This window comes from Gossypium raimondii, chromosome 10, assembly GCF_025698545.1.
Source record: "Gossypium raimondii isolate GPD5lz chromosome 10, ASM2569854v1, whole genome shotgun sequence".
Taxonomy (NCBI): Eukaryota; Viridiplantae; Streptophyta; class Magnoliopsida; order Malvales; family Malvaceae; genus Gossypium; species Gossypium raimondii.
In genome coordinates, this window is record NC_068574.1 from 55,295,875 (window position 1) to 55,320,923 (window position 25,049).

The 25,049-nt window shown below is 33.3% G+C and overlaps 2 protein-coding genes across 10 annotated transcripts; both read left to right on the forward strand.

The window, feature by feature from the left end:
• The first annotated feature begins 1,146 nt into the window (after positions 1-1,146).
• On the forward strand, positions 1,147-3,628 carry LOC105775904 (hypothetical protein). 2 transcript variants are annotated; one of them, XM_012598398.2, is made up of 2 exons: positions 1,147-1,279; positions 2,649-3,628. In XM_012598398.2, the coding sequence occupies exon 2, from the start codon at positions 2,693-2,695 to the stop codon at positions 3,533-3,535; it is 843 nt and encodes a 280-aa protein (XP_012453852.1). In that variant the 5' UTR covers positions 1,147-1,279; positions 2,649-2,692; the 3' UTR covers positions 3,536-3,628. The 2 variants fall into 2 exon arrangements, with proteins under 2 accessions (XP_012453852.1, XP_052478716.1); XM_052622756.1 differs by having other exon boundaries at positions 1,163-1,279; positions 2,665-3,628.
• A 1,508-nt stretch (positions 3,629-5,136) lies between these two features.
• On the forward strand, positions 5,137-25,049 carry LOC105777730 (exocyst complex component SEC8). Of its 8 annotated transcripts, none has more exons than XM_052622248.1 (27): positions 5,138-5,324; positions 5,853-5,977; positions 6,536-6,748; positions 9,922-10,095; positions 10,260-10,364; positions 11,259-11,368; positions 11,572-11,682; positions 13,157-13,292; positions 13,407-13,513; positions 13,907-14,205; positions 14,472-14,617; positions 14,741-14,856; positions 16,401-16,471; positions 17,223-17,356; positions 18,978-19,027; positions 19,687-19,787; positions 20,353-20,465; positions 20,711-20,818; positions 21,132-21,329; positions 21,550-21,635; positions 22,233-22,401; positions 22,482-22,559; positions 23,034-23,135; positions 23,261-23,335; positions 24,295-24,390; positions 24,481-24,530; positions 24,616-25,049. In XM_052622248.1, the coding sequence occupies exons 2-27, from the start codon at positions 5,936-5,938 to the stop codon at positions 24,701-24,703; spliced, it is 3,078 nt and encodes a 1,025-aa protein (XP_052478208.1). In that variant the 5' UTR covers positions 5,138-5,324; positions 5,853-5,935; the 3' UTR covers positions 24,704-25,049. The 8 variants fall into 8 exon arrangements, 7 of the variants coding, with proteins under 7 accessions (XP_052478213.1, XP_052478208.1, XP_012456578.1 ...); XM_012601124.2 differs by having other exon boundaries at positions 5,138-5,314; XM_052622249.1 differs by having other exon boundaries at positions 5,138-5,314; positions 18,978-19,012.

A 25,049-nucleotide genomic window follows, 5' to 3' on the forward strand; every position in this document is an offset into this window, starting at 1 on the left:
TTTTTAGGTCAGGCCAAGTCTAACTAACGGGCTTAATATTTTGGCCGAAACCTACCCCAGCCCATCAGGAGCGAAGTCAGGACAATTTTTTAGGAAATCTTAGTGAAATTTTAATTTTTTTATAGTCTATATATTTATAGTTTTTAAATGATTAAATATAATTTTTATAATTTTAGGGGCTAAAATATAGTTTTATTTTTATTAATCTAAAATTTTAAAAAATAAAACAACTAAATAATAATTTTTTATTTTAAGGGTCGGCCCCGTATCAAACCCTAAATTCTCCTCTGCAGCCCATTGATAACTCTGATCTTAAAATAGATAATATGAAAAAATATTTTAAAATATTTTATTTCCAACAAAATGAGATCCTAAATTTTCTGGTCTGTGGATAAGGATGGTCTATTCTGATGTCAATATGAGATCCGAAAACGACTCACCATACAATGACTCGTAAAGTGTAGACAGTGATGGATTTGAAGAAAAATTCCAAAAATAAGATATGGTAAAATTGTAAATTTCATCCATTACTTATAAAAACTTAGAAGTTAGTCTATTTATTTTTTTAATTTATTGCAATTCAATCCTCGTATTTTATGGAAGTTGAGAAATTAGTCCATTTCTTGGTAAATAAATGAACTTGAACAGATTATTTCTGCTGATTCCATGTATTATAAATTGATAAACGGTTGATTTTTAACTCAGTGATCTAAGTCATGGTTTAGTAGTGTTACTTGATTGGACCGATTTCTCAATTTTCAATAGATGGCAATGGATTATGTCGATTCATTATCCAAATCGACTTTATTTTTGCGGTAATGGATTTCTAAATCCGTTTTGCCCTTTCTGGTAATAAATTCTAATTAGAATATCTGAATCCATTATTCACTTTTTCTTTTCTTTTAAAAATTATTTAAACAAATTTGCAGATTCAAATTTTACAAGAACCATTGATATTTGATCAGCTAGTTTTAGTACGAGATCAAATTTTAATAAATTAAAATAAAAGTGATTAACTTTTTAATTTTATAAAATAGAGGATTGAATTTAAAATTAGACCAAAACAAAATTCTCCTTTTGGGTGGGAATCCACTAAGTAGGTTTTTGTTGGGAGGAATCCACTAATTAGTTTATATTTGTAACAAACTTATTACTACTACTATATATGAAAACAAATTTATGCTCAAGTTTGAAGATTTTGAATCTTTCTATTTCTGATCAACTTGGAAGAGTTTCTTCTTCTTACGCAAATGTAACCGTTCCACTTGCGGGATTTTTGGTAAGTCATTTTCCCTCTCGTTTTCCAATCGAACAGATCAAAGTCGATATCGCATTTTGATTTTCTGGGTTCTTGCTATTTTTCTTGGTTTATATCGAAGATGGCTGGTTATGATTATGAATGAATTTGAAGAATTTATGCTTATTTTTCTGAGGTTTTTTTTTTTTTTTTTTTTGAGGAATGAATTGCTTAAAAGGAACAAATTGTAAACTGTGGAATTAAACTGTACATTTCAAAATCTTTCTGCTTTGTATTTTTCTTTCCCGGAAAAATTGTGTGGGAATGATTTGGTATAAATTGAAAGTTTTTTTCCCAGAAAGTAAAGAATCCGTAGGAGTTTAAGACCCTTTCGGGAAGAATATGAATTAGGGTTCTAAAGCAATGAATTGGTATAGGAATTAATATAAAAATGATGGTGGTGCTGTTGATTTTACAATCAAAATCCATTAATTCACGAGAGTATCTATAATTGTTACTAATTATTGGATATATCTAAACATTAATCAAATTAAATTTAAATAGAATGACATAAGTTATGAATCGAAATACGATTTAATTTAACAGAATCTTTTTAGTTTTATATTGTTATGTAACGAATCGAATCACCAAACAATTTAAAAGAAATTCGCTTAAGTTAACAACGGGAAAGGAGTAATTGACTTTATATTTGTTAAGAAATCTGTAAAATTAAAATAAAATTTAAACTTAGGAAAACTATAAAAATAGTTACTATTGTTTGTCTTGGATTATATTTTAGTCATTTATGTTTGAAATGTTACATTTTAGTAACTTACGTTATCGTTTTGTTACGAAGTCATCAATCTATCGTTAAACTCCATTACCTCCCTAACGGTAGTCCTATGTAGCAATCCAAATATGTTTTAAATGATAACTTAAATGTTTTGGGATGAAAATAGATTTTTAATTAATAAATTTAATTTGGGTTGTCACGTACGATCACCGTTAAGGAGGTAACGGAGCTTAACAGTAAAGTGACCACTTTGTAACAAAACGATAGCGCAAATAACTAAAACGTAACATTTTAAACATAAATGATGACTATTTTTGTAGTATCAAAATTTTTAATTATATTATTACCAAGTGAATTTTTTATATTTTAAATTGTGACACTAATAATTTTAACAAAAATAATGTTAATAATCGAATTTGAATTTTGAAATTTAAAAAATAAAATAAAATAAAAACTAAATTTCAAGTAATCACATATTTAAAAAATAAAAATAAAGAAGACTAGGAAGATTTCTTGAAGGTAATATCTTTCTAAAAAATGATAATTAACATTTCCAATGCCAATTTTATATTAATATTTCCAATGCCAAACTTTGATATGCATTTCCCCATTCTCGAGATTTTTGACAAAGCAGTGATGAACCGTGGTTCATCCTCAACAAGATGAATGGATTCTCCACCGTGGACGGCTTCGTGGAGATAACCGAATCCTTGGCAGAGATGATCAAGTACATCGCCAACGAACCGTCGTTGGGTCTTTCCTACGTTCAAAAGCACACACGGGACACCGTTCCCAACCTCCTTAACCTCAGCAACCGCCTCGCCGATAAGTCCCGCCAAGCCACTTTGCACGCCCAGGACTTGGAAGATTCGATCACCATGGTCAGCTCCATGAAGCAATGCGGCTTCCCAATCGCCGATGAGATGATCAAGGACATCACGGATTCATTAACGTTAATATCGGTGAAACAACTGAAACGTGGATTGATCGACAGTACCGATTCGAGCTTTACGATGAGAAGAACCATGTCTTGGGGACCAATGGCTTGGGTTTATGGTTCTGAAGATGTGCAGCAAGATGGAAGTAATTATTTTTTGACCATGTTCAAGTCTGCAAGAGAGAAGGCGAGCGGTTTTAGATGGCCGCAGCTCGAGTCGAAGGAACCGATAGAACCCGCGGTTCGGTGTCCTGCTCCGACTATACGGGTTGGATCTGCCAGCACTGGTTCAATACCTGATAATTTTCAGTGGCCACAACTGGAGTCGAAGGAACCGATAGAAACCGAGTCCCAGATGCCGGTTCAATGTCAACCGGCGGATAAACTCCATGGAGAAGAACGGAAGGTCGAAACTGATGGCGAAGTGTCCGGTGAGAGTATATTGTTCGTATCTGAAGATTACAATGATTTCAAGGCGGATAAAGAATCTAAATTGGAACCATGGTTGGAAGGATGTGAAGACAAATTGGATAGAAGCAAGGGAGAAAGAGAAACAGGTGGGGTTTAGCTTGAAAATGAAGATTGAGTTTTGTAATTATCTGCAGATACACATGGTTGATGGTTTCATTGTCTTTTCGTTAATATTGAATTCCGTAAATTACAAAAATAGTTATTTTTATTTACCTCAAATTACATTTTAGTAATTTATATGTGAAATATTACATTTTCGTCAGTTACATTATCGTTTTGTTATAAAGTGAATATCTTTTCTTTAATATCAAAATTGAATTCCAGCTTTTCACTCTTACTAATCTTGAAGTATAGTCCCTACCTTTAAAAAAAAGTAAATTACAAAAATAGTCATATTTGTTTGCCTCAGATTACATTTTAGTCACTTATGTTTGAAATGTTATGTTTTAATCAGTTACGTTATCGTTTTGTTATAAAGTGATCACTCTACTATTAAGCTCTATTACCTCCCTAATGGCAGTCTTACATGGCAATCCAAATGGGTTTTAAATGCCAACTTGGATATTCCACGTAAGACTGCCATTAGGGAGGTAATGGAGTTTAATGGTAGAGTAACCACTCCATAACAAAACGATAACGTAAGTGACTAAAACGTAACATTTCAAACGTAAGTGACTAAAATGTAATATGAGACAAACAAAAGTGACTAAATTTTAATTAATTTAAACTTAATAATATAAGTACAACATTGATAAATATTTATATTATGAAAATAATTTTAATATTATTTAACTATTATAATTGAATTGTATATTGACATATATTTAACTTTTTAATTAATTAAAATCTCATACACAATAAGTTTTTTTTCTATATTTCTTAATTTATTCTTAAAAATTAATTAGTTTATATACCACATGATCAAATTTTGTCAAGAGAAGTGAGATAGAATTTTAAAATTTTGAGATGAGATTTTAAATTTATTATATTATTAATTTTTATAAAGGATCAACATCAACGTTTCGTGTTTTTTGATCTGTTTATCATATCTTTAAAGTCACGAGAATGATCTGCAAAATGTGTTTATGTAGTAGTTTAAATAGGTGCGTGTGTGAACGTGTGAGTTTGAGATTATATTGTATCAAATTCTTTTTTATAAAAAACCAAAATTATAATTATTTCAATGACTAAAAGGCTTAAAATGAATTATCAAAATTTGAAAGGGGTTACTTATTGAAATTTCCCATTAGACCAGGGCCCAAAGCGGCTGTCTGCCTCTAGCTTTTCTCTCCCAGTAAAATTTGAAATAATTTAAAAATAAATTATTTTTCATTCAATAAATAGATTTTTAAATAATAACCATATGGATGAAAATAATTGGTCTAATTCTTACTTTCATCCTTCTACAAAAAATAGTCCATTTACTTTAAATTGTCAAAAGTAATAAAATCAACATTTTAAGTTTACATGTTTACCAACAATTGGACTAGTTTCTCAATTTTCATAAAATATGTGTTCAAATATTGATAAATTAAAATAAAATGACTAATTTTAATTAAATAAAATAGAGGGATGAAATTTAAAATTAGACCAAAATGTGTAGAAACATTCTTTTCAGTACCGGAAATAAAGTGTTCTTTCCCATTTTAAATAAAATATCTAAATTCAAGACCCTTTAAAAAGTAAATAAATAAAGAAATAATCAATATTTCACAGCTTCACCCTCCAACAATCGCTCAATCTTCATCATCGTCTTCTATTCCAAGATTGTGACATTTCTTCTTGTTCTTCGCCATTGAAGAGATCCGAATCGCAGGCGAGCTCGGTCTAGAAAGAGGCACTCGCTTTGGAACGAAAGCGTTTTTTTTTTCAGCAGGTATCTGAAAGTATGAACGAGAGTTCACTTTCTCTTTGTTATTCATCACTGATTCGCTGTTCCGTTTCGCTTCTTTGCTCTCGTTCGTTTTCAGAGGGCACGATGTTCTTTTCTCGTTAAAAAAAGATTTTGTTCAATCTGAATGAATATTGTTATGATCAGTTTTAATTCATTGAATCACTTGCATTTCCGTGTTTAAGATTTTATCTTCTTTGTTTTTATTTATTTGGAGATATTAATTTACTTTCTACATTGCTTGAAATTTATCTATTCTGATGCTCAGGTTGCAGGATCTGAAGGTGTTTCTCTCGATTTTGAACTTTTATTTTTCTTTTGCATCACTTGTGTGCTTACTGAGAAAACAATTGAAAATTTAACGTAAAGGAAATTCTGCATGTATTACTTCTTTTTAATATAATTCCTTTCTGTTACTATTATAAGTAATTCAGCTCAAATTCCTCTTTTCTTGCACGGAGTCTAAGAATTTAGCTAGTGATGTATAAAATATACATATTTTGACCTTTTCTTTTTATTTCAGTTACAGGTAGGATTAAAGGGTTTGTTGTGATTAATAGTCCGCGCGTTTTTTTATAGCGTGGGAAAAGTGAAACGTTTAGTGAGATGGGGATGTTTGATGGATTTCCGCTTCCTCCGGATAAAGAAGTAAGTTTACTTCATTCTTCTTCTAGTCCGTTGATTTAAAGCTCTGTTTGGTTGCGGCGTTTGCTACTTCAATTTTTAAGCTTATAGCCTGTAAAAATTTGCCGAAAAGCAAAACTGTAATTGATCAACAATAAATAAATGACTAAAACGTTATTCCAATTCTAGTTTAGTTATTTTCATATACTTGTAAATTCAGGTGCTTTGATCTCGAGGAAAATTTGTGACTCTGTATTTCTTAATTATTTGAAACATGTTTTTTCCATACAATCCCTTTTTTTTGTAGTTTTCATCCCGAAGTAAAAATCAAATAATAAAAGCAACAACAAAATTGTTTTGTAATTTGTTGCAAGTTTTGGCAACCATCTTGAGGCTGGTAGAGATTGTATTATTCTGATTTGCGGACAGCTTAGTTTGTTGCTATCGAGCAAATAATGCTGTGTTTCATTGATTTAGTACGTGGTTAGAAATTTGATAAAAGTGTGGGAAGCTAATAATGCTGTGTTTTATGTGTTAAGGTTTTCTTATGTTCGTCTTCTGTTTGCTTATGATTAAATACAGTATTTAAGGGATGACCTTTTAACAGTAAGAGAGAGTTGGGCTGCTGCACGTTTTGATTCACTGCCTCATGTTGTCCGTATCCTGTCATCAAAAGATCGTGAAGGTGAGCTCGGGGTTTTAAAGGAACAAAGAGATATTGTCGAGGATGTTGTAGATGAAGTTGTTCATGCTTATCATGGTGGCTTCAACAAAGCAATTCAAAATTATTCTCAGGTTCTTTAGTAGATTCTGTGATGCTAAAACTTTTTACAGGCTTCTCAAGTGTTCCTTTTTTTTTTGGTTTTATAGTAATGACTCTCTTTTTGTGTTTCTTTTTTTTAGTTAAATTTCAATCGATTTGCTTCAAAAACCATTCCTGGTGATTATTTCCTTAATTACATGTATCGCATATTCATATTTTCTTAATTATTTTCTTCTGTTAATGTTGGGTCCACACTTGGATAATGAATATAGGATTTTTTCTATAGTTTGAGATCATAGAATCATTTTATTTTTATTCTAAATCTTGTTGGAAAATATATATAAATGGAAAAATCTCTCATTGATCACCATAATTATTGTTTCTGTTAAGGATAAACATTAAGCTTCATTGGATATCCCTTGTTAGTTCTCTGTCATTTACAAATTACTTACTTTTAGATGCGGGGACACCACAAATATTAGCAAACCTAGTAGAAGACTGAGTAACTCTGCTACTGTTATTTCTTTTGTTTAAGCTAACAAATTTTGAGATTACAAAGGAGGTTTGAATGATGATTATCCTTGTAGGGTGTTCCCATGAGCTTGCACTCTTAAAATGTTTTTATGTAGTTGTATCTACCATCGGGATGCAAGTTTGTTTTTGAAGAAATATGTGTTTTAGCATGCAGAGTTTATCTTCCCAGGCATAATCCTCATGAATTCTTTCATACATCACTTTGGTTGATTATTGTCATTTTTGGGTGGGTTGCTGTATTAATTTGTTAGGAGTTGGCTGGTGGCATGATGTACAATTGAAAGGTGAATTTATTGTTGTTATGGTTGAAAAGCTTTGGGATGTTAGTGATGGCTTTTGGATGTTTGAAAGCCATTTTAGGTCATGTCTTGGCACTGCTAGTTGTGGCTGCTGATCAAGCTTCTTTGAATTGTTTTGTGACATACTCGTTAGCCTCCCTAGTGCTTTTCTTTATCATTGGAATTCCCTTAGCTTAGGTGGAAAATACTGTTGTGAACTATGGTAATTGGAGTTGGGTGCGAGTGTTGTAAATAAGTATGTGTCCAATGTGGGAACATTTTTTTTTTCTAAATTTTTCATTCTTTGGACTCTTTGGACGGTCATCTTTCCATACATATATCTGGATATGTGCTGGACACAAATGTCGGACATGGGAACTTCAAAAAGGAATGAACAATCATTGGAGCACCATATGTTGTGAAAGCCTATAATTCTTGATTTCTTGATTGTTGCTGTATGCAGATTGCAGAGTGACCAAGCATGGTATGACTGATCTTTTAGTCTACGTTCACATTCATGGAGAATATCAGTGTTTGGTTTTGACCTAGATTGATAAGTGCAATAGTTGTGATGTTGACATGATTGGGGTTTAGGGGTTGTACTGAAAAATTTGACGTTTTCTTCAATCATCATTTCTGGTTCAAGGGGTTGCTGAGTTATAAGTGGATAGATTGAAGCGTATGATTCAGAGATTTTCATATTAGAAGTTATCTTGTATTGTTTTTAAAACATTGATGGCATTTTGTGTCTTTTGTTGGTATTAGCTTTTAGTTAATTGCATGTGAACCATATTATCTTAATGTTTTCAATGAAGACAATAGTAAGTTATTTTAATAGAATATAATTCTCTTGAAACTGTTCACTCTAACAATCATTATCTAGTTTGCTCACTTCTTCTAATGATATTTATAGTCCAATAGGGGTAAGTACTATAATTAAAAGTAAGAAGGTAATAAAATTTCACACCCCTCAAACCATTGATAGATATGTTCTTGATTGTCGCTGAACTAAGAGATATTTTTCTGTTTTTGTGGTTTTTCTTTTATAGTTTTTGTACTTGAATCCTATGATTCTGCTGGTACCAGGGAGAAAAAAGTTGCAATTCTTCATTATCTACTGTTTTCTTTCTTCCAGTATGGTCTTTGGTGGTTTTTATTTTTATAGACTCAACCATTTATGTATCTCTCCTCTTTCCCATAATTATTGTCGCATTTGGATCTCCAAAAATTTTTAGGATGCAATTGTTTCTTTTATATGACCTAAGGAAAATATTAATCAGTGCCTAGTGACACTGGTTAAGGTGATATTCTAGTCAAGAAAAATGCAATTAATGCTTTTTTTTAAATGAAATTAATAAATCTTTTTTAATTTTAAAAGAGTAATGCAATAAATGCTAAAAACTTTCTTAAAATTGCAATTAAAGAAACCTTAACGGGTGCCTATAAGCAGTGACTAACCGGAACTAGTATATAACTAGTATATTCTTAGAAGAGCCCTCTCCCAAACATTCCTCTCTAAGTAAAATTTTCCCATCCTTTTGTTTGGTCCTAAATATTTGTTTATTTTGGGAGGTCAATGAATGCTTTGTTAATTTTGCAAAACTAGCAGTTCTTGCTTCACTTCAGCTTGTGTGCAAGAATTTGCTAGGGAAACCTTTGGAAGTGAATGCATTTTAAGACCAATGTGAGAACAGTAAATGATGCCCCTTTAGAAAGTAGGAAGTCTATAGGATGAGCTAAATATATCGGAAGAGGGAGGCTTATTCTATTCTTGATTTGAAATTAAGCTGATGCACAGAAGCAAAATAATATAAAATTGAATTATAAAATCAAAACACAAATTTGACATAGAAACATAAGCAGTTTACCTTGATTGAGTATTATTTATCTCTAATTTTGCCTTTGATTGTCAATCTTGTATGAGAGAGTCCAGTATCAGTCTTCTAAGTAGTCCACTATCAATGTGATGTCCATTGGATACTCATGGTAATGAATCCCTTTATATGATAAATAAACTGCAGATGAGAGTTTATGGACATAGTAATTGATAATATTATAATACTGAATAAGCAGGTCTTGGAGAATAAATAAATTTTCATTGAAACCAATAAAATCTCTGGTCTGATAACTTAAATGAGGTGCCATCTTTCGTGGATGATTAATATATTTCTTTTCCTTATTTAGATTTTGTATAGTCTATAAGTGGGGAACATGAATAGTCTTTCTTTGTGGAAAATATTAGCAGTAATATTCTGATTCAATTACCAATTCTTGTTTCAATGGTTGTTGCCATTTTCTCTTTTCTTTTTCTTTCTTTTTTGTTGACATGTAAAAAAAACCGAGCTTTGCATTTATTTATATATTTTTATGAGTAATTGTTCATTCTTCTTCAGATCTTGCGGTTATTCAGTGAATCTTCTGAAAGTATTGAAGTATTAAAGGTAGATTTGGCTGAGTCCAAGAAACGTCTTTCTGCACGCAATAAACAGTTGCATCAGTTGTGGTATCGATCTGTTACTTTGCGTCACATAATCTCCTTGCTAGATCAGATTGAGGGTATAGCTAAGGTTTGTTCATAATTTTTCTTTCATTCAAATGATATTTTGTTGGTATTTACATGCTTTATCTTTATTAGGATTTGGCACTTCACTTCCATCCACACCTTCCTCTGGTCCTGCAAGAAATCCAGTAAATCTGATGTATCGCCTGGTTTGTTTATTACCTGGATCAGGTTCCTGCTCGTATTGAGAAGCTCATTTCTGATAAGCAGTATTATGCTGCAGTTCAATTGCATATTCAGTCAGCATTGATGCTTGAGCGTGAGGGCCTTCAACCGGTAATTTATAAAATGTTGCAAGCAGTGTATCTGTTTCTATTCTCGACTTTATTTTTGGTGAAACTTTGGTTTAGCTCATCTTGCTACTGATCCCCAGATAGATTACCTCTGGCATAATATGTTATCAAAATTGTTCAGCTTCTCTTACATTTTATCTTTTAGATTAACTTGTTGCTTTGACACAAATAAATCAGGTGCCCATCTTTAATTTGTTAGGCCTCCCAAATTAAATGGCCATATTTATGACACAGTTATGGCCAAGGCTTAGCATAGGGGGTTTGTTAAATATCTAGCAGAAGCACAAAAAACCTTATTACTTTGCCTGGTTTCAAGTTGAACACTAATGTTTAGAGAGTGAAGACATTAACCTCTATATTAAATATGTTAAACAGTTTTAGCCTTCAATTAAGTAGACTGTTAATTGGCATTTGGGCTGCATCTGATGCTCCAAAGAGATGCTAACGTAGTGGAGTATACTCAATGCTAACAACAAAAATCAAATTCAACCATTAAAATGTCTGAAACTATGCTGAACATGCAAAATAATCTACGGGTACATGCCTTTCAAAAAAAAAAAAAAAAAAGAAACAAGAAAAAAAATATACAGGCACATAAATATGTAGAAGAAAAGAAAAAGATGACAGCCGAGTCAATTAAAAATTAGAAGCCTACTGATGTCATGTTAATTGCAAATTTATCCCAAACAGAAATGGAACAATTGATGCCGTCATATGTTCATGAAACAGAGGTTTAATGATAGCAAATAGTCAACCTAACTATAAAAGAAATCTTACAGTTTTAAATAGTTCAGCTTTTCTATAACTTCACCTTTTTTTTCAATTGAAATTATATAGAGAACTTTAAGATCTTCTGCTTGCATTTATTGTTATCTAGGTTGGTGCTCTCCAAGACATTCGATCTGATCTGTCAAAGTTGCAAGGTATTCTGTTCTTCAAAATTTTGGAGGATTTGCATGCACATCTTTACAATAAGGGTGAATTCAGGTATTTCTGTCTATTAACAGCTTAACTTTCCTTGTCTTAGTCTTTTTGTGATTCATGGTGTCATCTATTCACACTGAATAAGAAAGAAAGAGATATCTGATTTAACATGTTATCTGTAATTTATTTATGCCAATAAAAGGCATTTTCCGGAAAGATTTCCCTTTTACAGAACTTTTGGTCATTAAGCTGATTAAATTTTGCAGCTCAGTTGCTTCAAGCATGCATGAAAAGGATGATGAAGTGCCAACAACAACTGTTGTTGCAATCACTGCAAATAGTTTGCAACCTGTGTCTCTAAGTCCAGTTGATGGAAGGTAAGTGCTGATGGTTCATTTGTTTTTTCTTTTTTTTTAATATCTTTCTTAATTTAGTCTCTTTTCCTTGTCTTGCATAAAGTTAAAATTGAATTTTTATTTGGTTGTCTTTTTGTACATTCCTCTTGAAGTTATAAGAGGAGTTTCAAACCTCACATCTGTTATTTGCGTTACTTTAAGTTTGAACTTTGAACCAATCCTTCATCTATTGGATCTTCGTTGAAATAGTTGGGAATTCCATACATGGTCCTTAACCATTTATTTTGATTATACTTTGAACCTCAATCAGTGAACTGTTTTTTTGGTCCTCAAGCTTTTAAAATGGTTCCATTTTAGTCCTTCCTACTAATAATTTTGTTAATTCTAATGTAATGTCCAAGTTATAGCTTCTGTGGCACAGTGTGTAAACATTCCCTTGTCTTGTCACTTGGATATTTTCCTCGACTGTTAGTGGAAAAATGTGATAAAAAGACCAAAGTGAAACCACGTAAAAAGGTTAAGAGTCTGAATGGAACACTTCGGTAGTTAGTGATTGAAATGGAATCGAGATAAAAGATTAGGGACTATGGACAGAACTTAACATTGTTTCCTCTTTCATGATTGTTGTGTTATCTCACATCATCCAAGTATTAGATTTCTTGTGGTTTTATTTAAAGTTCGGCCTCTCCACCTATTATCAATCGGTTTTAGGTTAGATGTTTAACATGGTATTAGAGCTCAAGTTTTGTCATGTTGTTCTTCCTACCATGTGAGGCTGACCGCCCCTAGTGAAGTTGTTGATGTGTAGGCCCTATGAGCTACATGTGAATGGGAGTGATAAGTGGTGGTATCCCACATGAGTTACGCATCATGGTCCTTTACTAAATTTGGGCCCCTCCACCTATTACCAAGTGGTATTAGGTTTGATGCTTAACCTATTACCAAGTGGTATTAGGTTTGATGCTTAGCAACAAATTTCAATGTCTGAACTCTGAATATTAATGGATTTTTTTTAGAATACAGGAAAACAACCCTTTTCATTTCTGTTTTAGTTTGTAGAGTTTTATGGTTTCTACCATCTATGGAGGAATGAATTAGATGCCAAACTAACTTTTAAAAAGAAAGAATTGGACGCCAAGCTTTCTTTTGAATTAAAAAGTCATAAAATGCATGCAATCCCAAACGGGATTAAGTTTTTTCTTCTAGTTAATGGCCGTCTCTTAACCTGTAAAGTTATCAAAAACCTTCTTATAGATCCTGTAACTTACATTTTCTCGGTCTTTTTTGATAATTTATTGTTGATTTTAAGCTCTTGTCATGCTCACATTATCAGAATACTATTCTGCTTGGTAATGTAGCTATGCAGAGAGGTCATTATTTTTTATTATTTTTTCCTGTAGGTTTCTTATTTTAGTTTTTATTCTCTTCTACAGATTTTTATATTTTATACTTTGTTCAGTGTCTGAATTTGTACTTGACATTTTCCTTTTTTCAGGTCATCTTATGATGGTCATGATGGGGATAGTTCTTTGGAGCCAAATGATGAAAGGCTTAATGGTGGTGATGGAAAGGATGTCAAAGTCCATCAAATCCCATTGTGGCTTTTTAATTCCACTCCTGATGAATTTGTTGTATGAATACTTCACTTAATATTATCTCATCTCATAATGTTGACTTAGTTAAATTTTCTGAACTTTGACATTAAAGCACTGTTCTCTCTTTCTCTCTCTAAATTTTTTATCTAGGAAACAATTAAAAAGAGTGACGCTCCAATTCACGTGAAGTATTTGCAGACCATGGTGGAGTGCCTCAGCTTACTTAACAAAATAGCTGCAGCTAGTGCTTTAATATGGTTAGTTGCTTTGCTTACGTAGTAGCATGTTTTAATGGAACCTATGTTTTTCCCTTGGTGCTTTTAGATAGACTCTGACAATGGTTATCTACAACTATATTAATATGTCTTAATTTTCCTTTCTTGGATCATCTACTGTTGATTTGTATAAAATGGTTTTCTTGTAAGATACATGATGAGCACGATGAAAGTAGTCTTGAGCTTTTATCCCTTTTAAGATCTGTGGTGTTTTAACAAACTAACGACATGAACTTCAAACACCCATGTATTTCTTTCTTTCTTTTTCTTTTATTTGTAATATTTGTAGTTTTAATTTATGCTGCTCTTGCTATAACTTGTCTTCATAATGGTTTACCTATTTAAGAATTGTTACTTGCGAAACTAATGTAACAGTCAAAGATTGCGACCCACTGTTCATGGGATTATCACATCCAGGATTAAAGCCCATTCAGAATTCATAAATTCTTCAGTTGATAAAGCTACTCGAACTGGTGCGACCAGTCTCCATCTTATGAAGGGACAGTTAGAAAGCTATCAGTTATCCAAACAAAAGCGTCAGAATGGGATATCATTGGCTGGGAATCTGTTAGCAGTGAGCCCTGTCTCACCCGTGATGGCTCCTACAGGAAAAGCACAGGCTGCTGCAAAAGAGCTTCTTAATTCAATTCTGGACTCTGTTGTTCGGATATTTGGTGAGACGTTGAATTATTATTATTGGAAATACAACTATATGAAAAGTTACAATTAGAATCAATCATTACATCCATGAATCACTAAATAAGTGAACTATGAAACTAACAAACAGAAAACATCTAGAGAATTTCAATATAAACAATAAATCTATACATGGTGTGACTTGAACCTGGGACCTCAATGTTCCAGGGCCTCCTCCTCCTTGCTATTTCATTTACTCTTAAATTAAAATCTGAAACGAAATCTCTGAGCTGTAATTTGTCAGGAAATCATATTGTTATTGGAGAGCTTATTGAGTCGAAATCTTCCCCGCAAATTGATACAAAGATTCTAAAATCGATGTCAACAGATGCATACCTTGATTCTAAAGCATCTCATTTTAGTATTGGCTTTTCATTGACAGTTTTACAGGTCATCTATCTTATCCAGTGCTTTCATATTCACCAAGTTTCTTTTTAGAATGGTGTTGACCTGATAACTTCTTCTTAACTTTATTTCTTCAATTTACAATTTTTGTTGAATTATGTGATGCAGAGTGAATGCCAGCAACTCATATGTGAGATTCTTCGAGCAACCCCTGAGGCTGCATCTGCAGACGCTGCTGTACAAACTGCCAGGCTTGCTAGCAAGGCTCCTACAAAAGAAAAGAGGCAAGTAACTAGAGTCCCTTGTGTTAGTACTTGGAGGAAGAGATAAAGTAAGGATTCAGTTATAGTTCCCATTAGTCATCTCTACTTTGCTAACATAGAATTTTTTTTTTTCTTTTTGAAGAGAGGGGGGTGGGGGAGTGCAGTTGCTCCCATATATTCCTCCTCTTATATTTAGGAAGGGGTGAGAAAGAGTAAGTGCTTCAACAATATTTAGTAGATCACTAAAATAAGACCTATTTATAATCTTGGCATGGGGTTTATCGTGAAGAGAGCGAGTGTGAATATTGATGATGTTGGTGTTGGAGGATTTCAGAAGTTATCATTTTATTTTGGATTTTATGTGGAAGAATTTGTATGTGACATCATGATGGCAGTGAGCTGTGGAGATATGGCTGTGGATTTAAATATATTCCAGCTGCATGAAGTTAAAGTTATTTCCTCCCCTCTCATTGAACCACTTGATAGTCTTTGCAGTTTTGCATCTTTTCTTGAGAATTATGTCACATTTTAAAACAAAATCCAACTGGAATTATCTCCTTTAATTAGTCATTAGAATAGCTGTTTAATAGATTACTCTTTGTTTATTTAATTATAATTAATTCATTACCTTTTTGCAACAAGTTAGGAGGATATAAATTGTAATCTAATCCCTAAAGTTAGCATTTATCTTTTGGGGTGTGAAATTATTATTAGCTATCAACAGAAAGGCATATGATATTGTCCACACCCTCAAAGAGCATTGTGTTTGTTTGAATTATTGAGTAATGACTGAAAAATAAAGAGTATGTGATGCTATTCCATAGCAGCCATGATGAGTTAAATGGGTTTTTAAGTAGCCATTTATTCCCCAGCATATTTCATTTGGTGCAAGTATGGCTTTGTATTGTCTCTGCTTCCATCCTCGGTTCATTGTTGGAATATCAGTTGACAATAAAGATAGGAAAAAAAAAATTCTAAACCAGGGGGCCATGACTTCCAAAATGAAAAAATAAATCTGCTGAATTGCTGGAATCAGTTGTAATCATTTATCACCAGAACTAAAATCATTGCTAAAGTGAAATACCATTTTCATCATAAGTGCAGCATTGCATAAATAAGAAATCAAAATAGTTAGCGTTCTTCTATTAGTTCTTTTGTGTATGCTACATATTGTGCTGTTATTTCTTTAAGCAGTTTTATCTGATTTCATTAAATCTTAGGTTTCTTGTGCTTTACATTTAAGCAAGGGCATCTCCATTTATATCCATTTAGTTTATGGTTGGATGCTTAACATAGCATTATAGCCCAAGTTTGTTGTTATGTTGTTTATTTCCCTTTACATTTTTATGAACATGTTAGGTGTATTAATATTGGTTTATAGATGATGGAGAGTATTAAATAGTTTTATCCTATGCCAATTAAGGCTTTAGTTTGCTCTGGCTTTATTTTAGGGGCTTCTATCCTATAGCATATTGGTTTTAGGATAGATGCTTAACATATGCCTATTAGTTCTCTTATTGGTTATTTTTTCATACAAGCTTGAAAGTTAATATGTTTGGCTACAGTGATGGGTCAGAAGATGGCCTCACTTTTGCTTTCCGTTTCACAGATGCCACCTTATCAGTTCCTAACAAGGGTATGCTAAATTTGAATTACTGCAAACTTACTAAATTATTATTAGCTCTTTGTCCATGATTTATCTAAATTTTTTAATTTGGTATATATTATTTTCTCTTATCAAATTTAGTTTATTGTTTGGTGTAGCTCCTTTATTGTGATTATTAGTATTAATCAGCCAAGTAAAGCTTTATGTCTGCTCAGTTAGGTAAAATCTATGCTGATGTGTTTTACCATTTGAGTTTACATCCTTAAGAGTGAAAATAGTAGCAATTTTTGGTAGTATAGGAAATACAAATGGTAAGAGAAACATAAATGAAAGGAAAATTCTTCTCATTTCTAAAAACAAAAACGTGTCATAGAAGTTTGTTGTTCTTCATTGTAAGCATTGTAGAGTTATAGTTCCTACTTATATTTAACTGACAGTTTGCGTTTTAGTGAAAGTTTCATTGAAGGTATTGTATATTTAGCTAGCAAGGGGAAGCCTATTGAAAATTTCAGTTAGCTTTCAAAATGTGAAGTTCAGTGGTTTGGTTCTTTCAAATGATGTCAATTCTAATCCAATTTGTTTGATTTACCAAGCAGCTGGAGTGGGAGATTTTTTGTTTTGTTGATTTAATAGATGTTCTCTCTTGCCCCCCATTTTTTCTTTGCGGCAGCAAGTTCTATTTGTGTGGTGATTGGAAAATTTTTAGGTGTAACTTTTTTCACATAATTATATTGATCATGTCTATCGTTATTTGTTATTGAATGTCTTGTCTACTATATAGGAGTTGAATTTAAACGCCAGGGGGGATGGAGTACGAAGGGTTCCAATGTCTCACAAGAAGGCTATGGCTCTGCAGCTGTCTTGCCTGAGCAAGGCATGTATCTAGCGGCATCTGTATACCGGCCTGTTCATCAGGTTTGGGACCTTGAGAATCAAATATTTATCCTTTGAAGTATATTCTTTATTACATGTCCATAGTAGCTATTCAAGGTTTGCACGTATTCCTTGCACCTTAGACCCTTTTGTGATGCACATTTATTAGGCACACACCTGGTGCACGTAGGTGTACTTTTTTGCAAGGCGACAGGCCTAAAAAAGTGCGCCTGATTAAAGTTTTTTTGGTGTCTTTTATTTTAAAAATCTTCCATTAGGTGTATGTTTACTAATAAAAAAAGGGGACAGTATCAAACTCTATTATTTGAGCATTCAACAACAAATATAGAGCATTGCTGAAGACAAAGAATTCCAAAAAATAAAGAAGAATTGCTTCTATTGTATATCAAATGATAAAACATACACGACGATGTAGTCTAAGGAAGGTTCTGCTGTCAAATTCAATTTGCTTAACATTCCCCCTCAAGTTGGTGCATAAAAATCATACATGCCCAACTTGCAGACCAAATTATGATAGATTTTGTTGCTAAGTCCATTGGTGAACACATCAGCTAACTGCTTCTTAAAAGCTACTTGACCTAAACTCAAGGCACTAGTAATCAACTTTTCTTTAATGAAGTGTCAACCAATCTCTATATGCTTTGTTTGATCATGTTGTGCCAGGTTATGGGCTATACTGATGGCAGCTTTGTTGTCACAATATAAGGATCATTTTCCTTTTCCTAACAACTTTAATTCTTCCATTACTTTCTGTAACCATAGAAGCTCACAAACACCTTGAGTCATTGCTCTATACCCTACCTCAGCATTTGATTAGAAACAACACTGTGTTTTTTGCTTCTCCAAGTGACCAAGTCCCCCCCCCCCCGGCCCTCCAATATTGTGAAATAGACACAGAGAACAAGAACAAGAACAAAGCAAAGGCTCTATAGGAAGGGGACAAGGAATCATGAGAAATAAAGTTAAAAATAGGATGTTTGATACAAGACCCAACACATTTTCTTTGAGCAATTGTTAAATCTAATTCATTAGTGGATTTAGGGATTAAGGATGACTCACCAAAAAAAGATTCTTGGCGCGGATTAGGTTGCATGATGGCTTCTTCCGTTAATTGTATCATACGATTTTATATGTTATTTTTAATTTAAATATAATATTTAACATATGTTTAATAGCATCATTAAAGGATTAGATTAGAAGTTTAGAAAAAATTCAGATAACAAAAAATATTTCTTGCTTAGCCTAGTTTAACCCGTCTAACTTTTAATGCTTCTTCTGATATTAATAAAAATATTTTCAAATTAAAAATCCAAATTGATTCAAACTTTAGAAAACTATTCGGACTAAGCTCTCAAATTATATACATTATCTAACTTTTAGACGTCTATTCATAACAACTTATTTTTGTAAAATCAATATATATTTCAGTCTTACATTATTTCTAACTTCGCTATTAGCATCTGCATATATATTGACCCCTTCCCCTCCCCTTTTACCAATATTCCTGGCTTCGTCCCTGCCTTGCTCCTAAGGAAATATAAAGGTTCTAGTGCCTAGGGTGCTTTTTGTGCTCTTGACAACACTGATTTTATCGATGGTTCTGTAAATGGCCTTTTCTTTTTTATTCTGATGAGTGGTGCAGTTTACAGAAAGGCTTGCTTCAATGCTGCCAAAAAGGTATTCCCAGCTTGGGTAAGTCTCTGTTTTATGCTTGTATGTCATACAAAGAAGAGTCACTTTGTGTAAATGATATGATAAGTCTTTTAAGGATACCTTTAATTTTTCACTCTGTGCTCTTCTTTTTTTCAATCTCTTGTTTGTAATGTTCGAGTTTAAAGTGAGATGCGGAAGGGGGAAAATATACAACCTTTTTCTTTCTATAAGTGTTATCGAACGGATATAATTATTAAGGTTCCAAATGCTTTCATCCTTGTTCCTTGCTGTGGCATCTTTAAACACTATCTGTGCTAGTTCTTTTACTGAAAGTTGTTTCCCCTCCTTATATCTATAGATGAGGTTTTTCCATAATTAATTTTGTAGGAATTATTTGTTGCACTTTTTTCATTATTTATTGCATGAGGTTGATGGCTTGCTTGAGTTTTTCCAAGGTTCTTAGTAGTTATATCAATTTTTGGTAATTATTTCTGGTTTGAAGCTGGATATATATTACGTGTGCTTTGACTAATCAAATCTTGGTGGTAATATATTTCACGCTGTGTGTAAGTAGGAATTTTTGTTCATTTCGTCAAATCTAGGTGAAATTTGTAAATTATGTGCCCCAACTCTTTTGCAAGTGAGCTGTAAATTTGTCATTGATGTTCTTTTGTATCATTAAATTTCTATAATTGCAGGAATGATGGATTGCTAGCCTTTGTGGAGAACTTTGTGAAAGACCACCTTTTACCAACTATGTTTGTTGACTACCGGAAAAGCGTACAAGCAGCTATATCAAGCAAGTTCCGTAACCGTTTAAGTCCTACAAGGCATTAATTGTCAAATTTCAATCCATGCCCTATAATTGCTTTAACTGTCAACTTGATTGATTGAAAACTCTGTTTACCTTTCTCATTTTTCATTAATCATATACTGTTGGTATTTCAATATTCAGTATCTTATGATGGCCATCACAAGAAATATAGGGAGGGGTCTGATCTAAGTTTGATGGATGTGACCTAGGTTTGCTTCACCAATGTTAGTCGGTACTCTGAAAGATGGTTAGCACAATATAATTAAAATGTGTTTAAATAAAGCAGCAATGTAATTAGTGGAATGCTTAGTACTAATTTACAAGGATTGGATGGAAGAATATTTGCATGTTCATCTTTCTGAGTACTGAAGTGTAGTAATTTCATTTTAGAAAGCGGAGAATATTGAGAACCATGCTGTGACAAGTGGGTTTGTATTAGGAAATTTGGGGTTCAATAATGAACATCAGTTGTATTGCATATGCGATGCTCCAGTTTTGGTTCCATCTATGTTTCTCCTTCAAAACTCTTAACCTGAAATGTTTTTTACAGGTCCCGCTGCATTTCGGCCACGGGCACATAATCATGCTTCATATGCTTCATCCATTGAGAAGGGTCGACCTGTCTTGCAGGGGCTTTTGGCCATTGATTACTTAGCAAAAGAGGCAAGTGTATCCTGTCCTTATTTCTGTAATAAACTATTTTTTCTCTCCTTTCCGTCTAATAATATTATTACTTTTTTTTGCACTAAGTGAGTATTAGATTCTTCATTTTTTTTCTTTTGTATATTCGGGTAAAAGTTATTCAGCATTTTTCTTTGTTGTCTTGAACATCTTCCATACATGCTTCAGGACCATCTACTTTTACAGCTGTTCTTTTTTCCTAATAGTTAATTTTACTCAAACTATAGGTTCTTGGTTGGGCTCAAGCAATCCCTAAATTTGCTGCTGACCTTATGAAGTATGTGCAAACTTTTCTCGAACGAACATATGAGAGATGTCGTACCTCATACATGGAGGTTTGGATTCTTCTGTATGCATGTCTGTCCTTATGTTTGCTTTTAACATAATTTTAGTTTTTGTTGATTTTTTTATGTCAACCAGCTCTAATTAGTTTAGGTGTGTCTATTTTTTGAAATTATGAAGGAAGAAAATTTTGTGCAAGGATGTGGGGGGAGGGGTAAAATTTTCTATTTGGTTTGCTTTTCAAATAAATTAATGTTTAGTGAGAATATAATAGAGAAGTTGTCTCTAACTTTTATTTTTGTCCATGCAACTATGCATATGGTAATCAACAATTTACACTCGTAAACATTTTTGTTAACATTTCAGGCAGTTCTTGAGAAACAGAGTTACATGATCATTGGGAGGCATGATATTGATAAATTGATGCGACTTGATCCAGCTAGTGCATGTTTACCCAATGCATTTAGTCAGTCAAATGTGAGAAATAATTCTTCTGGTGCTGGAAGCATTGACGTGGAATCAGAACTGAGTGACCTTCTCCTAAATTTGCGTCCTATTAGGCAGGTAGACATATGCCTGGTGACACTTCTGCCCTACTGGTTCGAAATTTCTTTTTGAGTAAATTTCCTAGCCATGTACTATTTGATCTTCCAAAGAATCGAATCTATCATGCATTTGAGCTTTACCTGTGAATGAAACCTAGGTGCCATCTTTTATATAATTTTGTGTTCTCAAAGCATCAGTTGAAGTTATTCATTTTTCTCTTATCACATCTCATGTGCAGGAGAACCTAATTCGTGATAACCATAAAATTGTTTTGCTGGCATCCTTGAGTTATTCATTGGAGTATGTAGCAGACTCAATTGAAAGGCAAGCTCATCCATCTCACTTAAGTTGGTACTTGGATATATTGAGCAATGTTGTATAGTGACAATGGGTTTTAAATAGTATTTTATAATGACATAAGGAGCTATTAATATGGACAAGAGACATGGGATCTACTCCCTGCTTTCCAGAATATGCATCTCAATGTTTATCTACATATACCCACGAGTTATGAATACCTTATGCAAGCAGCTCGTTACTTTAGTGATTCAGTCATGTACTTATAGATCCAGGTAAAGTTGATGATTCATTTGTAACCTAAATTGTATTTGAGGAGTCGCGTTAGGCCATTAACATTTGTAACCTAAATTTGTATATGCAACCAAATGGGGCTTTGGTTTCAAAGAAAATCAAAATGCTACGCCATCAGTATCTTCATACTTTTACATTTTTCCTTCTTCTCTTGTCCTGCTATACATAGATACAAAGAGTGGCATATCTTTTTGCACTGTATGTTATTAAAGGAGCAGATGGTTCTGCAAGATTTGTATGTGATAATAAACAACTATGCATTTGAGAACTTCCTATTCGTAAATTTTCTGCTGTTTCTTACATTTTACACATATCTAATGCAACATGTAGACTTGTACAAGTGTCCCCACAAAATGTGGAGAGTGGCAAGCCTAGCCAAACAAGCAGTTCCCCTGCTAGGGATCTGGCATTGTCTGCAAACGAGTACAGAAAACTAGCAATTGATTGCTTGAAAGTTTTACGCGTGGAGATGCAGTTGGAGACAATTTTCCACCTGCAGGTTTTGTCACAATAGCATAATTCAGAAACACTTGAAAAACCAGTAAGTCTGTAACTAACTAAGCAGTATGGCTCAAACAGGAAATGACACATAGGGAATACCTGGAAAACCAAGATGCAGAAGAGCCTGATGATTTTGTTATTTCACTTACTGCACAGGTCACTTTCTCCAACTCTTATCAAATTATATTTTTGTTCCATTGGCCAGTTTTACAGAAACTTACGTCAGTTTTAAATTTCCAATGGATAATTTGTCCATTAGTCCTTGCTTCTTTAAGTTAGAATAAAGTTCGAACGTACTAAGTGGCTAAAAGAACACCTCATAAAACCTCATGGCAGAATGATAGAGTTTGGCTGCTGGCTTAATATGAAGGGCTCTTAACAATCAGCTTATCCTTGGCTGCATCTTGGGTTTGTCAATGTCAGTGAAGAAATAAAGTGAAAAAGTGTTGGGCATTATTTTCTTGGAACTTTATTTTTGCAATGATCAGATTGCTTGGAAAATCTTAATCCTGCATTTAATCTTCCATTAGTACCCCAATTTCAGAGGTTCAGAAGCTTGATTTTTCCCTTAATGAATAATATAATGCTATCATCATTTAAGTTTCTCCTCTTCGTTTTCTGTATGTATAGATAACATGCAGGGATGAAGAAATTGCGCCTTTTGTTTCTGGAGTGAAGCGGAATTACATATTTGGTGGAATATGTGGTACTGCTGCAAATGCATCCATTAAGGTTGGAGGTCATTGCAAAGTTTAACTTTGAGTCTATAATTCGTGCATTATTTATATTTGTTTCTATTTTGTATAGAATAGCACCTACTTTGTTCCTCTTACCAATGGGAGAATACTTCTGATTAGGCTTTGGCCGACTTTAAATCTATCAACCTGTTTGGAGTTCAGCAGATATGTCGGAATTCAATTGCTCTAGAACAGGTTAGTATGTCTTTTTCTTTTCAGATGGGGTGCTGGGATGAATGATTTTCTTATCTCTGAAGGTGCTTGAAATAATATGAAAATATTCCGATTTATGTGTGTGTGTGTGTGTGTGTGTGTGTGTGTGTGTTTTGCAGTTTGTCCGTTGTATAAATTAATTACCAATGAAGAGGATTGCCTTGTCTTTTGAGTCCAGTCTCAAGTTTCCTTCATGTCAAGATTATAGTCTTTTGAGTTCTGCCCTTATGTTCAAACCAATCTTGTCAAGTTAATGGTGAAACCTATGTCACTTGGGCTCAGCAGCAAGTCAAACATGGGTTTTTGTAAGACAGTCGCTGTAAATTTTTTTAAGTTTTGAGTTATATTCTAGAGCTCAGTCCCTGCCCTCTTTGAGGCGTATGATATGTGTTCTGACATGATTACTTTTCAACAAATGAAGAGTCAAAGCAACATAGGATGCAATAATATCCGTGCAGTGACTGCAATCAGTCTTTGTTAATTGCAAAGAGGCAGTTATTAATTCCTGAAATAATAGTACCGTATATTCCGTGGTTCAAAATAAAGCTTAATACAAATCATAGTTGGTAGCTCTTAGGTTCTCGGATGTCTGAGACAGTGATGATTCCCTTTTCCAGTTATTCGCTCAGATCTTTACTTCCGTACACCCTTTCCTCCTCTTCTCATTTCTTCCGGTTAGTTTTCTTGTCAGACAAGGATGATGTATTCTTGTGAAAAAAGCATCTAGGTTATGCTCATGGCTGTCATAACCCAATCCTTACCTGTAATTAGCCTCGGATTTGACTTTGTTGCTATGTTTGACCAAGAGTTTGAAAAATAAGCTCAATCCTTGCATTCCATGTCAAACTGTCAAAAATCTAAATGTTCGGATGTATGCTTACAGTTCCAGTTTTATGTGCACAAATCAATCCTCTGATTTACAATCTCTAATCCCATTACAGACTCTTGCAGCAATCCCTTCAATTGACAGTGAAGCTGCACAGCAGAAGTTAGAGCATGTTCGAACCTATTATGAACTATTAAATATGACATCCGAGGCAAGATATCTGAACTCATAGTCCCTTTCTCATGATTATCGAATAGGCAGTTTCATCATTCCAAATTATTTGATCTATCCATGCTTGCAGGCCTTGCTCACCTTCGTTACAGAGCATGAGCACTTGTTTACACCTTCAGAGTTAGTAGCACCGACTACCCCTCCTAGTTGGACCTAAATATTTTGCATATCCGTATAACCTTGAACCATGCTGTTGTTTTGACAGGTACATTAATCTTCTAAAAGTTCAGATCCCCGGAAGAGAGGTACCTCTCGATGCACAAGACCGAATGAAAGAAATTTTGTCCCAGTAGCACTCGAAATCGACAATTTCATCCTCCGAAATCGTATTGTTTTCTTGCATATAGAACGGTGCGTAGCCTTTTCCATGGAAGTTATCTTTCAGCATGTCCATCAAAAAATTGAGGCTTGTTCTATCATTGCCTTTCTCTGGTTGATGGTTGGTGATAGACATAAAAAAAGAATGCAAACAAAAAAGAGTGGCTACGTTTATATCTATTATACTTGTAAATAAACAATTCCAACCTATTTATATCTATTCATGTTATTTCTTACTACAAAATGTAAAATTTAATGTTTACCCTATATTATTATATATTTATTCTTTTTAAATAATATATTTCACTTGGTACGAAATAA